The sequence below is a fragment of the Caloenas nicobarica genome, chromosome 6, assembly GCF_036013445.1.
Source record: "Caloenas nicobarica isolate bCalNic1 chromosome 6, bCalNic1.hap1, whole genome shotgun sequence".
NCBI classification, from domain to species: domain Eukaryota; kingdom Metazoa; phylum Chordata; class Aves; order Columbiformes; family Columbidae; genus Caloenas; species Caloenas nicobarica.
The window spans coordinates 7,246,421-7,261,426 of record NC_088250.1 but is presented as its reverse complement, the minus strand read 5'-3'; the positions used below and the strand labels follow the sequence as shown (position 1 = coordinate 7,261,426).

The 15,006-nt window shown below is 48.1% G+C and overlaps 1 protein-coding gene across 3 annotated transcripts in view; it reads left to right on the top strand.

Moving 5' to 3' along the window:
- The window catches only part of SH3BP4 (SH3 domain binding protein 4), a 38,057-nt gene extending 23,102 nt beyond the window's left edge, over nt 1–14,955 (top strand). For all 3 annotated transcript variants that reach the window (XM_065638191.1, XM_065638192.1, XM_065638193.1), the window contains exons 3-5: nt 1,828–4,190; nt 11,966–12,154; nt 12,381–14,955. In XM_065638191.1, coding sequence (XP_065494263.1) covers nt 1,828–4,190; nt 11,966–12,154; nt 12,381–12,605 — 2,777 coding nt within the window. In that variant the 3' untranslated portion in view covers nt 12,606–14,955. The remainder of the gene's footprint in view (nt 1–1,827; nt 4,191–11,965; nt 12,155–12,380) is intronic.
- The last annotated feature ends 51 nt before the right edge of the window (nt 14,956–15,006 follow it).

Sequence of the window (15,006 nt, the reverse complement as noted above, 5' to 3'; positions counted from 1 at the left end):
GCGCTGGGTTAACAGTGGCTTCCTACTAGGGTGCCAGAATAGTTTCAATACAGCGTTTATATATAGATTTATGCTGAATAAATGTCCTCACGACTTTGCCTACCTGCTGGCAGAGGAAGTGGATCAAAGATGAGTTGTTCAGGATGTGTGCAAACTCTTTTTCTTCTTAGTAATTTGATCCCTAGCATATATTTAAAGACTTTTCTCTGCTCCTCTGTGTCTCCCCTTGCCTTGCAGTTTGTGTCCAAGAAGTGCTGCCAGCCTGCAGCTAGTCACCGCAGGGATGTACAGTCTGATCTGCTGTCCCTTCATCTCCAGGTTCCTAGGGGCTGCTTGTGTTTCTTAAATCCCGTTTTTCCCCTCCAGAGAGCTCTCAAGCCTATTGAAGCAGGTGCTGTCCCAGTTCTCTTGCAGCTCTACATTGGTGAAAACCCAGCTCTCCTTGTTTTCTTAGGTCTGTCTAGCAAGATAACACACATTTGAACATTGATGCGACATCATCTGCATCTTGTTTCTAGTGTTTTTTACAGAAATACGTCCTAAAAGTGAGAGTAAAACCAACAGATACAATGACATTGTAGGCTCGACCCAGCTGTTCTGCTTGTGATTGGGATCCCCTGGCAAAAGGACTTTGTGCTGGTGATGCAATTCCAATTTCTGTTAACTGATTTTATTACTAATTGCTGATTTTTAGGTATCACTGGCACTACTGAAAGGGACATTGGAGATGCTGTGAGGACCATGAAAGCACTGCAGGAGGGCAATGCTGTGCTGCTTTCTGAGGGTTCAAACTACACGACCTTCTTTAGAAATGGAGTTATTTTTTGTTGAGCTTTGAATACAGGTGCTATGTAAAAGGAGTGAGATGCTGGGGTTTTTTGGATGATGTGATGCAAAAAAGTAGGAGTATGACATGCACTTAATTGTTTCTTACACTGTAACATGTTTCACATGTGCAGGAGAGAGGCTATGGCAGAGCGAGAGCACTTTTAGGCTGTGCTGGAAGTTATCTTGGGTTTACATTACCTTGGCTTATCAGTAATCTCTTTGAAGAGGAGGTATTCACCAGCAGCAGCACAGATAACTGTTTGCATGGAAAGTGCAACGGCAATGCTAAAGAGCTGGTGACAAAAGAGCTTGAGATACTTGCTGAGCAAATTGGTAGGATAATGGCTCTTCCCATGTAGCAATCGTTAAGAGACCCCTCTAACTTCTCCTATTTTAAATGTGAATATATACGGGGGTGCCTGCCATTCTAGCATGTGCACATAGGAACTTAGATCCCAACACGCCAGGTAGAAAGGAGAGCTGATAAGAAGGGACTCCAGTTCCATCAAAACTCCCTCGAATATGATCTCCTTGTACATCATTTGCTGGGGAGCTGAGGGAGGCTGTGGGATGCAGGTGTCTGGTACAGCAGCAGCTGCGTGGGACCCTGCAGCGAGAGGAAGGTTTGTTGCCAAGACATTTGGCTGCATTGGGAGGGGAGCAGCTTTCTCTGCTTTGCTCCCATGAGGGGGTAACAAGTTGCTGCTGTTCCTGTCTCAGCTTCCACTGCTCTTCCCAGCTGCATTGATGCCTGTCCCTTTAGATCCTGAACTCTTTGGGGAAGAAGAACGTGAATGTATCAGAAACAGCGAAGGGAAAAATTTTGTTTAAGAATTTTAGTGGGGAAAAAAAATTACCTGCAGGTTTGAGAAGCTGTAAAGCCGCCTTACTTTACCACTTAGAGTAGCGCGAGTTGCTGACCTGAAATAAATGTGTGCAAGTGATTTGTGACTCTCACATGGATTGCTTACAGTGCTGTTTTTCTTCTTGGTTTTGTAGTGCCTTCTCCTAGTGCCTTGCTGGTTGACAATCCCATGTCCTTTGGAAATGCCAAGGAAGTAATAGCAATCAAAGATTACTGTCCAACTAATTTCACCACTTTGAAGTTCTCCAAGGGGGACCACCTTTATGTCTTAGACACATCGGGAGGTGAGTGGTGGTACGCTCACAACACCATGGAAATGGGTTACATCCCTTCCTCCTATGTCCAGCCTGTAAACTACCGCAACTCTTCCTTAACGGACAGTGGGATGATAGACAATCTACTGGAGAGCCCTGATGAGGGGGTCAAGGAGTTAGACCTGCTTGGGGAATGGACTGACGTGAAAAGAAACTCTGTGAAAACCTACAATAACAACCCATTCTTGAACGGAGTCCAGACAAACCCGTTTCTGAATGGGAATTTGCAAACAGCACCCAGCTCGGACAAAGAGTCCAACTCCAACATTGCCGTTGACTTGCTGCTCTTTGACACGGGGGCTCCTACTTCAGCTGTTTCCAGTTCAGCTGCTAATAGCAGCCTGGGTAACATTTTTGATGAGTTTCCATCCACGAACAGGCTGGATTTGGAGCAGCCTGTGAAAAGGGACAATCCCTTCTTCAGAAGTAAACGCTCCTACAGTTTGTCTGAGCTGTCTGTTCTTCAAGCCAAGGCAGATGCTCCAGCATCGTCAGGTTTCTTCAGTGGTCTGAAGTCTCCCACCCCTGAGCAGTTCCAGAGCCGGGAAGATTTTAGGACAGCGTGGCTGAACCACAGGAAGCTGGCTCGGTCTTGCCATGACTTGGATTTGCTTGGTCAAAATCCTGGCTGGGGTCAGACGCAACCAGTGGAGACCAACATTGTCTGCAAGCTGGATAGCTCTGGTGGAGCTGTTCAGCTTCCAGACACCAACATCAGCATCCGTGTACCAGAGGGCCACGTGTGCCCTGGGGAGACGCAGCAGATCTCCATGAAGGCGATGCTGGATCCACCACTGGAGCTGAACAGTGACAAGTGCAGCACCATCAGCCCGGTCCTGCAGATCAAACTCAGCAATATGGAGGTGAAAACCTTCATCGTTCTGGAGATGAAGGTGTCAGCAGAGGTCAAGAATGATATCATGAGCAAGAGTCTGGTAGGACTACAGTGCCTGCGGAGTGACATGAAAGAGGGGCCGTACACACCGATGCAGCTGAGCTATTCATATGGAGACACGATCCAGGTGCAGCTGGAGAACCTGGAGCCTTGCATGTACATTGCGGCTGTAGCCCAGGGTCAGAACATCCTCTACCCTTACACCGTTTGGGATTACATCAGCAAGAAGATCACAGTTGGTGTCTACGGCCCGAAACACATTCATCCTTCCTTTAAAACCGTTGTGGCTGTGTTTGGGCATGAATGTGCACCCAAGACTCTCCTGGTGAATGAGGTCACAAGACAGTCCCACAGCCCAGCTCCCGTTGCCCTCCAGCTCTGGGGTAAGCATCAGTTTGCTCTGTCCCGGCCTCAGGACCTCAAGCTCTGCATGTTCTCCAACATGACCAACTACGAGGTGAAAGCTAGTGAGCAATCCAAAATTGTGCGAGGCTTCCAGATGAAGCTGGGCAAGGTCAGCCGCCTTATCTTCCCCATTGCATCCCATGACCCCAATGAGCTCTCAGACTTCACACTAAGGATACAGGTCAAGGATGACCAGGATACCATTTTGACCCAATTCTGTGTCCAGACACCACAGCCTCCTCCAAAAAGTGCCATCAAACCGACAGGGCAGAGGCGGTTTCTCAAGAAGAACGAGGTTGGAAAGATCATCCTTTCACCTCTGGCTGCCACTGCCAAGTATCCAGTTTTTCAGGACCGGCCAGTATTGAGCTTGAAGTACGGCAAGCTACTGAAGACAGTGGTGCGGCAAAGCAAGAACCACTATTTACTGGAGTACAAGAAAGGAGATGTCATAGCCCTCCTCAGTGAGGAGAAGATCAGGTTGAAAGGGCAGCTGTGGACCAAGGAATGGTACATTGGCTACTACCAGGGTAAAATAGGCCTTGTGCACACCAAAAACCTGCTGGTGGTTGGGAAGATCAAGCCCAGCTACTTCTCCGGGCCGGATCTCACCACCAGCTTGTTGCTCGAGCAGATCCTGAGGCCCTGTAAGTTCCTGACCTACATCTATGCCTCTGTGAGGACTCTGCTCATGGAGAACCTTAGCAGCTGGCGGTCCTTCGCTGATGCGCTGGGGTACGTGAATTTGCCACTCACATTTTTCTGCCGAGCAGAGTTGGACAGTGAACCGGAGCGAGTTGCCTCTGTCTTGGAGAAGCTGAAGGAAGACTGCAACAACACCGAGAACAAGGAGAGGAAATCGTTCCAGAAGGAGCTGATGATGGTGAGTCTGGGGTCTGATGAGGACGTATTAATTCCCTGCTGTGCAAGGTGATTAGGGTGAATGGGAGGTGGAAGTTCCCTGACTCAGTCTGTAGAAAATGAAGTCCATGTTTAAGGTTTACTGCAGCCTGCTTCTCACAGCCAGGTGGAAGTTCAACCCTGCAGTTGTACGTGTTGGTGGGTTCCTGGTTTAATGAGATCATGGCAGTAAATGAGGGACGAGGTGGGTGAAATACGATAGGTAGGTGTGTGTTTTGTGAAGGCAGACAACAGGAAGGTAGGTAATTGAAGCCCGTCAAGATCAACCATGATTTTTGGTCCAGTGTTTTCATAGCACTCAACTGGTTCCTGCTGCTGAGTATTTATGTTTCAACCTTCAACAATGCACACAAAGAGTTACCAGAGAGCTACTGGTCTCTTCAACCCCAGTGTCAAAGCATGCATCATTGGGGAAATACTGATGGAAAACTGAAAAGAGGGCAAGGAACACAAAAGCTTTTCCTATACAGAGCAGGATAGGCAAGCCACCTCTCAGGTCATGTATTTCTGCATCAGTAGGTGTGCCAGAGAGGGGTTTTACAGCTGCTGAGAAGAAGGATGCCACACCTTTACCTTCATGAAACAACCTCAAATTCCTCTGTAATAATGTTCTGTCTGCCCCATCTCTGAGTGGCAGCTAAACCGAGGGTACTTCTGAGCCGGGATGCTTTGTGTCCAACCGTGAGTTGTGTTTGCAAATGGAAATGCATGACTTCTGTCCTGAAAGTCGTTTGGGGAAGTGCTGCCTGCAAGTATTTCTAGGATGCTGTTAAGAAGTCTCTTACAAGAAACCATCTTCATGAGCATTTCTAGCATTTTGTAGGAAGTGAGCCAAAGAAAATAGAGGATGAAATGTCTGGAAGAGATTTGCAGATCTCGCCTCTTAATGGGCTCTCCTGCAGAAGCAGGATAACTGAGTTATGATATGAATCATGTAGTTTAAAATGCCAATTGAATTAAGGAATAGCTTTGCTTGGTGATGATGGGTGCAGGCAGCAACATACAAATGAAATTACAAGTGGGCAGCCTGGGTAAAGAGAACTGGAGCCAAATGAAATATTTAACTTCCCAAAATCCCTTTGATAAGAAGGGGGAAATGTGAGGATCGAGCGTGAGGTGTAAGGTGTTATGAAGAGCATGGAGCCCTTTGTTACTCAGGAAAATACTGTCCAGCATGTTCCCGGTGCCTGGGTACCACTTCGTGGCCCACGGGGCAGTGTTTTGGCTTTGACTTCCAGGTGCCAGGTGGCACCACCAACACTGCTTCTGTTGAGGGGTTCTTCTGGCCATCATATGCACTTGTCTCTTTTCTTTCTGGGGCCATCCAGGAAGGGAAAATACCCACTGTGGTAGCCAAGGTTCGTATCTGGCTCCATGGTTCTCCCAAGGGAGGGTTTGCTTTTTTAATCATTAGCCTCAGTGAACGATGGGGTGAAATGTGTGCTCCTCTTGCTGGATGGTTCAAAGGCTTGGTGCTGTTTGTCTTATCACTTTGCAAACCTGTAGGTGTTTCTTTTAGCTATTCCCTTTGTCTCCAGGGGTCCCAGACAGTCTGTAGGTCATGGAAAACCTATGCCAGACCTCAGTGGGGAGAAGGGAAAGATAAGGCTCTTTTGGATACTCAGGGAGCAGCTAACTCAAGGGGAGGGCCGTAAGCTGCCCGAAAACATCCTGCTTCCCAAGGGATGCCTGGAGTGCTGGGTCCCAGAGCAGGTTTTATTTTCCTTGTTTGAATGGAGGCTAATCCTGAGCTTTGGCTCTGTTTCCTATTCTTTGTGAGTCTGAGCCTGTTGATAAAGGATGAGCTCCCTTCCTGGTAGAAGGTGATGCTTCATCTAAACCCCTTGCTGCTATCAAATCCTCCTTAGCTTATGTAGAAATTAGATTGAGCCTGTTTTTTTTTTAAAAAAAAAAAGGTAGACGTTTCAGGGGATGGCAATGGAGCAGTAATGTATTTTATTGTGTTTAAATCTGATTTTATTTGTAACAAATGGACTCGCTTTCTGACATCTGCTGGCAAGAAGAACCGGTTGGATTAAGCTCTCATCTGGCCATTTAATCTCAAAGTTGGTCGTCTCCTCTCAAAGGGACTGTGAAGGGAGAAGTAGTAAGCAAGCTTATCTGACTTCAGTGTTGAGTACACGAAATTGCAGTGCCCAAGCCATGCACCAGAAGCCAAGCATGGCAAGGCTTGGTTGTGACAACTAGTTAATAAGTAATCTGCACTTAGTTACATTTTTTTTTTTTCTAATCAAGCACTAGCAGTGGTGTGTGAAGGTAACTGGGGAAATGTTGCGCAGAAGTTAATCATCACATCCGAAAGAGAAACTTTCCCCTCCCTCCTCTCTGCCACGGAAAGCAGGCAGCACACAGATGAGCTTCCTAAAAAAGCCTGGGCATGGATGCAAGAAGAGCTGGTTGCAGCTGGGCCACCGGTACCTAGCCATGCATTGACTGCACTACCTGGTCCTTGGGAGCTGGCATTAGACATGTCACAAGACACAGCATTTCTCTCTTTCTCTGGATTTTTCAATATGGTATTTTTATAGAGCTTTGCATTTATCATCCTTTCAAACAGACACTGCTGTTGGGAAAAACATGAGTCTTCTGGGAATGCCATTGGGCACGTCAGCGGAGCGCTGTGGAAACTATGAGCTTTTTCTTCTCCTGGCTACTTCTAAAGATCACACAGCAGATGATGTTGGGATTTTTTTTTCCTCCATTGTTTTCTATCATTTGTTCTCGCTGCAGGCATCTGCATGCTGCCTTACTTCTACCAAAGCATGCTGCTTGTCCCTGGTCAATATGCAGGCCTGACCTGAGCCTTCGGAGGGAAGTGCTGCCTTGCTAGGGCCAAGGTTAAACACACAAAAAAAACTTACTGCCCTGATTAAAGCCTCAAACCATTTAGGGACATGGTTTAGTGCTAGAGTTAGGTTGTGGTTGGACTTGATGATCCCGAGAGTCTCTTCCAACCAAAATGATTTGATGTTCGATGATGTGATGCCTGTTCCCTTTAGATAGCTTGTTCAGACCAGAGTTTCTTATTTTCCAGAGCACTGGAACAGGCTGCCCAGAGAGGTTGTGGAGTCTCCTTCTCTGGAGACATTCAAGACCTGCCTGGATGCATTTCTGTGTGATCTGCTCTGGTGAACCTGCTTTAGCACGTGGGTTGGTCTAGATGATCTCCAGAGGTCCCTTCCAACTCCAGCCATTCTGTGATTCTGGAGCATGCCAGCCCAAGGCTGCTCACACTGAGCTTCTCTTGTTCCTCCATCCCAAAGCAATCTGCTGGCTACTGGTAGTCCCTGTGCTGAATTTGGGTCCAGAGGGAAAGCTCAACTACTGCCTTCATGGGAACAAATTCCCACCACATGTACAGATTCTGGACATTGTTCTCCTAAGGAACCATGCTGCACCATGCTGAAGCTGGGGATGTTTTCTGTAGGGCATGGCTTGTCCTTGCATAGCCAAGCTGCCTGCAGCACAGGAGGAAGAGGAGTTGCTTGCAGGCTTCCAGCAAGGTCTTTTCATGTACAACATTTGTGAGTTGTGCCCTGCACCCCTGTCAATTAGTAGGAAGCTGCAGAAATGCCACTGATGGCTTTCAGCTGTTGTGTTGTCAGGCTGCTTGCTCCGTGGACAGTATGAGACAACCTGCTTTTATATTCTGGAGATGGCAAGAAATCTTTGCTGCCTTCCCATCCCCAGTGCAGCAGTTGCAAACCCTGTGATCTTGTGTCTTGCTCACATGCAGTTTTGGTCCTGACAAAAAAAAAAAAAGCTGATCACAATTGCATTGATGATACCTTGTCCAAGCTACCTGAGAGTGTGGCTGATGGCATTTGGTGTCATTTCAGAAGTGATGCCTTAAGTACCCTGAGACCCAGCCAGGCACCATGTTCAGGGAAATTGGCACACAGACCCTGTGCCCATGTTAGGTAAAAAACAAAACAAACAAAAAGCCCAAACCAAACCAAACAAACAAAAACAAACAAAAAAACGAACTACAAACTAAAAAAAACCCCTAGTATTTAAGATCATGTGTGTGTAATGTGGTATTTTAAGTGTGTGTGACTGGTGATTTTGGGGGTGCTGCCAGCCAAAAGGAGCGAGCGAAAGAGGTGTTTCATCCCTAAAGCAAGTGTTATTTTGGGGAGTGCTCATACAGAGCCAACTCATTTGGGCCAAAAACCTGACCTGTAACCTGGAGAGGGCAACAGAGACAGGAGCCTGTGCACGAGCATCCTCTCACCCTGTGGGTCTCAGCAGTCCCTTGGGGACACAGGGCCGTCCTCCCCGTGTTTTAGGAGGTCCCAGGAGGGAGCTGTGGCACGGTGCTGCCCCAGGCACATCATCTGCCTGCCACACTTGGGTCGCATCCCTGCCCTGGCACACATCCCTGCAGCAGTTAATGGGACACTGAGTATTGCTGCTTATGGTAACTGCATCTCCGCTTCCCCCACAGACATTTTTGTGGGGTGAGTAATGCATCATAATGTTTGGACCTCCTGAGGCGCTTTCCAATTTAAATGCTATTAAAAAAAAAAAATCATTAATTTAAAAAGTCCGTTTCCATAACAGCTTCCCTGTGGGCCTTGCATGGTGGGCACATGTGAATTTGGTGATGCTTTCCACTCCTGGGGCAAAGGAGAAAGGTCTTTACTCCTCTAGCTTGGCTGAAGATAGGGAACAAACAAGACCCACCCCCAGCTCAGCTCCTCTGGATTATGGTGCTCAGGGCTGTGCATGGGAGAGCCAGCAGGGCTGGAGGCTCGTGGGGCCAGACCTTGAAGGTTGTGGCGATGGACATGAGTAGCCATGCATCTGCAGGTGGTCTTTGGGGTTCCCTCTTTCTTCTGGCTTGGCTTGCTTTCTTCTAGAGGCTGGTTTCTGTCATTAGAGGACAGGAAATGGGATTCTGTGTTTCGCAGCCGACATGCAAATTCAGCCTCCCCTGGATGCCTTTTTAAGTAGAGGCGCTTCTGCGCGGCTTTGAACCGGGATTTGAATATCAAACCATTTCCTTTGCTTACTTGTCTGGAGCTGGATCAGAGCCGCCCTGAGGTTAATAAATGCTTTGGAGGGTGCTGGCGAGGCACAACCCAGGTCACCCCTCAGCAGGGAGCACGGCTGCGTACCGAGGGATGGAGGGATGTACCCAGCTACCCGGAGAGGTTTGTCCAGGGTGATGGAGGAGGGTGGAAAGAAATTGCAGTGTAATCCCAAAAGCGCCTGCTGGAGGATTAAGTCTGTGAGTCCTGCTAATCCTGGCCGAGCAGTCAGGGCTTCCAGGAGAGCCCGGTGTCTGCCCGTGTTTCATGTATTTCTGTGACAGGAGAGCAAGTTGTGCCCAGACCCAAAAAAAAAAAAGGTATTGCACTTACCACTAATATTTCCCCTTTGGCTCTGACTTTAGTGGCTGTGTGTCCTTCTTGCACCCCATCCCCACATGGCTTTGGTGCTGTCCCCATCTCTCATCTCTGCCCGCTCTCCTGCATTTTCCCCAGCTCCTTATTTGTTTGTTGAGCCTCTCAGGTCAAATGACCGGGGCAAAGCACAGGAAGTAGGTGGTTCTGTGGCCATCAGTAGGTTTCAGAGTTAATGTGCTGCACTGCAGGGAGCAATCTCTTCCAAAGCTGTTGCTTTGAGTGATTATACAACTCTTGACTACGTGGCCTCCCAGCTGCTTTACTTGATGCAGTTTCTTGTTTACATTGAGCAGCAGAAGGAACAGGAGAATCCGTCTCCTGCAGCTCTATTCTTCTTAACCCCTGCAGCGCACTTGGCTCCAGGTGGCCTCCTCTGCTGCCTCAGGGCTTGCTCGGCCTCCAGCAAGAGATGAAAGCCTGCTTTGCTAAATACCAGCTTGTTTTGGGGTTTGCACGCAGGTGATCCAAGCTGCCTGGAAAGGCAGGTTTGAGGGTGCTGAATCTGCCCTTCCTTAGGACCATCTGAATCCTCTGCCTGCAGAGGAGAGGGTGATGAGTTTGGGGGCTGGGTGGCGAGGTAGCATTGTCTGGAGAGGAGGCAGTAGTGGCACAGGTGTGAGATCTAAATGCTTCTTAATGCCCTTTAAAAAAAAAAAGTATTAATGCTGTTTTAGATGTATTTTCCTTTCTTGCTTAACAAGAGGGTTTATTATTTCTCTCGCTCATACAGGAAACCAATGTAAGCACTTCAGAGGAGCAAACAGCCTTGTCTGCATCTGTAATTAGATTCAAGCCCAGCTTTAAGCTGGAAACAGATAAGGGAAAAATCAACATATGTTTGCTTTGCAAATTGCTGGAGTGGTTTCAGATGTTCCCATCTTCCCCCAACTGTCCCTGTGAAACTGTCTATGCAAGGATTTAACCCTTCTTCTGCCCCAGAGCCAAAGCAGCTGGGGTTTGCTCAGACCCTCTATGCCAGGAGAAGATGTCAGGACCCACGCTGGCAGAAAGTGGGCAGATTCTGGCTGCATGTGGACCACCACATCCACAGTTTCTGTAATAACTAGCCCCATGCTGTTGTGAAGGTATGGGTGATGTTCCTGCTGGGGACACACAGGCCAGTGTGGCTCCTTAGGTGCTTGCTGGTGCTCAGCATCCCTTGGGGGTCTGTCCCCTGCATCCCTGAGGTTTGCTGAGGGGGAACCCCCTGTTGAAATGCTGAGCCCTTGGTGTTCACCCATCCTGGAGCCACCATCCTCAGTCTGCTGGTGCCAGAGCTCCAGATCTGGCTGTAGGAAAACAAGAGCGTACCCAGCATAGTTGGGGGGCTGTTTCCTTGTTTTCCGTGTTTTAAAACCCCGCCTTTCTGTAGCCACTTGATGTTCAAAGTGGGATTTGCCCAAGGACTGGGGTTGCTGTTGAGGCTGTTGCAGAAGGTGGGGAGCCTCAGATGTTGATCCTGTGGGTCACATCCTGTCCTCTGATAATTGCCACTTAAACTCTTCCTTGTCATGGATTTATCCCTGTTGCAGCTTGTTTTCCACCTTGAGCAGATGTTAATGTGATTTGGTACCTAAAGACAGGAGCTAACACTGCCCTGTCACTTCTTTTTCTTGGCTAAGTTATCACTAGTTTGGAAACTGTGACTGCTGCAGTTCCTCTTCTCCGCTTCTTCAAAACCATTTGCAGAGAATCTCAGCGTTTAGGTCAGTAAATGATGCAGAAGGGGATGGTTTCTGAACTGGCACAGGAAGGCAGGGGGTGGTGAGAGGAGAAGGAACATCCTAAGCCAAGCGATGGTCCTGTAGTGCTGCCAACTGGCCCTTGGCCTGGGTCTCGTTCCCAGCCCATCTCCTCCCAAGGCTGATGTCCAGGTCTTGTCCCAAAATGTTCTGGCTGGCCTGTACCCACCCATTCGTGCTGAAGGATGGTGCTTCTGCGGGCTCAGGGAGGCAAGCTGCATGGGCTGTGCTGGATTAGTTACCTTGATTAAAGGCATCTGTATTTCCCAGCCCCTGGGATGCTTTAAACTGCTTATGATGGTGCCTGAACATCTTGAGGGGTTGCCTGGAAAATAAGGCTGCGGTGGCCATCCTCATTGGACAGGGATAGGGTGCTTCATTCACTTAATACGATTACTTTGCTGCCAAGCCTGGTGGCCTAATTTCACCGGCTGTCACTAGGAAGGAGGTGGGAGGATTTTGGGGGTAGCTTCTCAAGGGACTTCCCCACATGGTCCTCTGGGTCTCCTGCCATCTCCTACCTGCTTTGACTCTATTGTTTGGTTTTCACCACTGTCCTTCAGGCCCTACTAAAAATGGACTGCCAAGGGCTGGTCGTCCGGCTCATCCAGGACTTTGTGCTGCTGACCACGGCCGTGGAGGTGGCCCAGCGCTGGAGGGAACTTGCTGAGAAGCTCGCCAAGGTCTCCAAGCAGCAGATGGATGCTTATGAGGCCCCGCACCGGGACAAGACGGGGGTGGTGGACAGCGAGGTGAGAGTGGATGGGTCTTAGTCTCCATGGGTCTCCTTGGGTTGCGGATACCTCCAAAGCATGTTCTTCTGGAGCAGCTTTGGAGGATAAAACTGAGTTGGGTGTGCTGGGGGAATTTGGAGGTGTTTTTCCTTAGAATTGTGCTTATTCTGGGATGGGGGATGGCTTGCTTGCCAGCCATCCAGCCTAGCTCAGCTCTGATCTCTCTTCTGCCCCATCTCCACAGGCCATGTGGAAGCCAGCGTATGATTTCCTTCTCACCTGGAGCAGCCAGATGGGCGACAGCTACCGTGACGTGATCCAGGAGCTGCACACCGGGCTGGACAAGATGAAGAACCCCATCACCAAACGCTGGAAGCATCTTACCGGCACCCTGATCCTCGTCAACTCCTTGGACATACTGCGGGCAGCCGCCTTCAGCCCGCGAGAGCATGAGGATTTTGCCATCTAGCTCCTGCGGTGATGTTTTTGTCCACATCTTTGCTGGGGTTTCTCCTGTGCTTTTTTTCCCCACTTTTTTAAGCAGTTGACTTTAAAAGCAAGTGGAGGTTGCTCTCCTCAGGTTTTAAGAGGCCAAAGTTTGCAAGGTCTCCACCGGGACTGGAAATCAGCAGGAGACATCCCTCCTCGATGGGAAGGCATCCAGAGGGGGATGGCTTTTCTTATGGCATTGATACCAGTTAAACTATTTCTTACTAAGAAAACTTCAAAGGGGGCAGGCGGGGTGGGGAGGGATCATAAAAGAGATCACATTTTTTAGGCATTTACAAATAAAAGTCTAATTTTTGTAATGAGCAGTAAAGATTGTAACCACTTGGGGGGGGAAGCTGTGGCTGGTTTTTTACGTTATAGAAACCACTTTTAAATTATCGTTTTTGAGACAACCGTGAGTCGTGTAAATAGGTATTTTAAGAGGAAGCACAGTAAATGCCCTTCCCCACCCCACAGTCAGGCTTTGGCTAACTCTTAGATGTGACTGCAAAGCACAGTATGAATGTGGGATGTCTGCAGCCCAACAAGCATCTTACACCAAAAAAGAGCTTTTTGTTGGTTTTCGTTTTGTTTTTAATTCACGTGCCCTGGTGGTTGATTGTTTTGTTTCATTTTCGCGTCTCTGCAAACATGCATTTTCTCATTTGTTGACAAGAAGATGCTAGTTGCCTCTTTTCAGATGCACGGGTACTGTTTTAACCAGGAGAAGCGACCACTACCCCTTGCGCTTCATCCTGCCCAGGTGCTGCAGGACATCTCTGGAAGAAACTGGAGGTTTGAGGTTCAGCAGAGACCTTGGGAGATGGAGGACGGTGAGAGTGGCTCACCCTGCCATGGCAGCAAACTCTCCAGATGCTCCTGCTCTGGGGAAGAGGTCAGAAAAAGGAAGGGAACTGTTTCAATCCACATCTCCATTTACACACATTATTAAAAAAAAAAAAAAAAAAAAAACAACCAACAAGTTTCTCCTAATTTGAAATCTGAGCTCCCTAGAGATGCTCTAGGTGCACTACATGACTTAACACTCATTGCCGTTGATATCAGAGGGCTTTGAGTAGGGCTCTTCAAGACTCCTGAAGTCCAGTTTAACTTGTAAATAGCCTTTGCTATAAACCTGGTGCCATCAAGCGAAATATATGCAGCACCAAGTGCCCGTATTTTTCCCCAACTGTTTTATAGCTGAGTCTTTTGAATTACTTCCCCTACTCCTTCTTCCTAGCTTTCAAATGTTTTACATGGGAGGGAAATATTTTTGCACAGAAGGATTGTTTTAAGTGCAAAGTCTCTTTATAGTGAAATGCTGCTACCACAGAGAGGTTAGTTGTTACAGGATGATTTTCTTTCAGGTTAATAAAAAAAGGTAACGGGAAAGGTATCTGACATAGTGCTGGTACAGCAGCCTCGAAAGGGAATGGTCTTCTTTCCTCTTCCCAAAAATCATGTTCCCAGAGTCACTCTTGATGGACCCCACAAGAAGTAAAGAGCACCTTAATTTCTCCTCAGGGGCTTTAAGGAGTTTCCTATGCAACTTAACGTAGCACAGAGAGAAGGTCCCTCAGCAACCGAGCCCACTACATGTCCCCTTTCTCTTTCCTGAAGGCGCCCTAAGAGCACATTTTTTCATGCATGAGCAAAAAAATCTCCTTTGCAATAAGGAATCCTCCTGCCAGAGCATGCGTGCAGGCAGAGGGACAGCTTTCTCACAGGCGTTTACCGAAGTCTTGGCTTTCGCCATTCTCCAAAGTGGAGCATGCTGTAGGAGGGGTCGGTCCATGCAGGCACTGGGGCTCTGCAGAACGGCTGTGTCAGGGACCCTCGAGGGTGTCAGCAGCAGGTGAGGGGCAGGAGTTTGAGCCTCTTGTGTTTCAGGGATGCCCCTGAGTAATTTCAGTGTTTTTTTGTGGGTTTTTTTTTTTTTTTTGGTTTAGTCCCCCTTGGTTTTTCTAACTACCTCAGGTACTCTGTATATCCAGCTTAACATTTCAGCAGCAGCCTAAAACGGGCTGTGCTCAGCTCATTGACAGTGTGCACCCTCCCTGAGACTTGGGGAGCATGGCTGGTGTGTTTTGGGGCCTGGGGGGTGACCGCTGCATTGACTTGTCCCTGTCCTCAGTCTGAAATCTGGTCCCTCCTCACATGCCAGGACTGGGCGTATGTCCTTCAGATAGATGCCTTCTGCCCACTAAACATCAAGTCCTTCTCCAAAATTTCGGTCTGGGCTTTGCATTACCACTCTGTTCAGTAACTGGTTATTGTACTTACTGTTTAATGTTGTTGTTTTTTTTTTTCTTTTTTAAAGAAAAAAAGTTTCGGGAAAAAAAAAAATTACGATTAAAGCTGTTGCTATTCCAGTGCTCCTG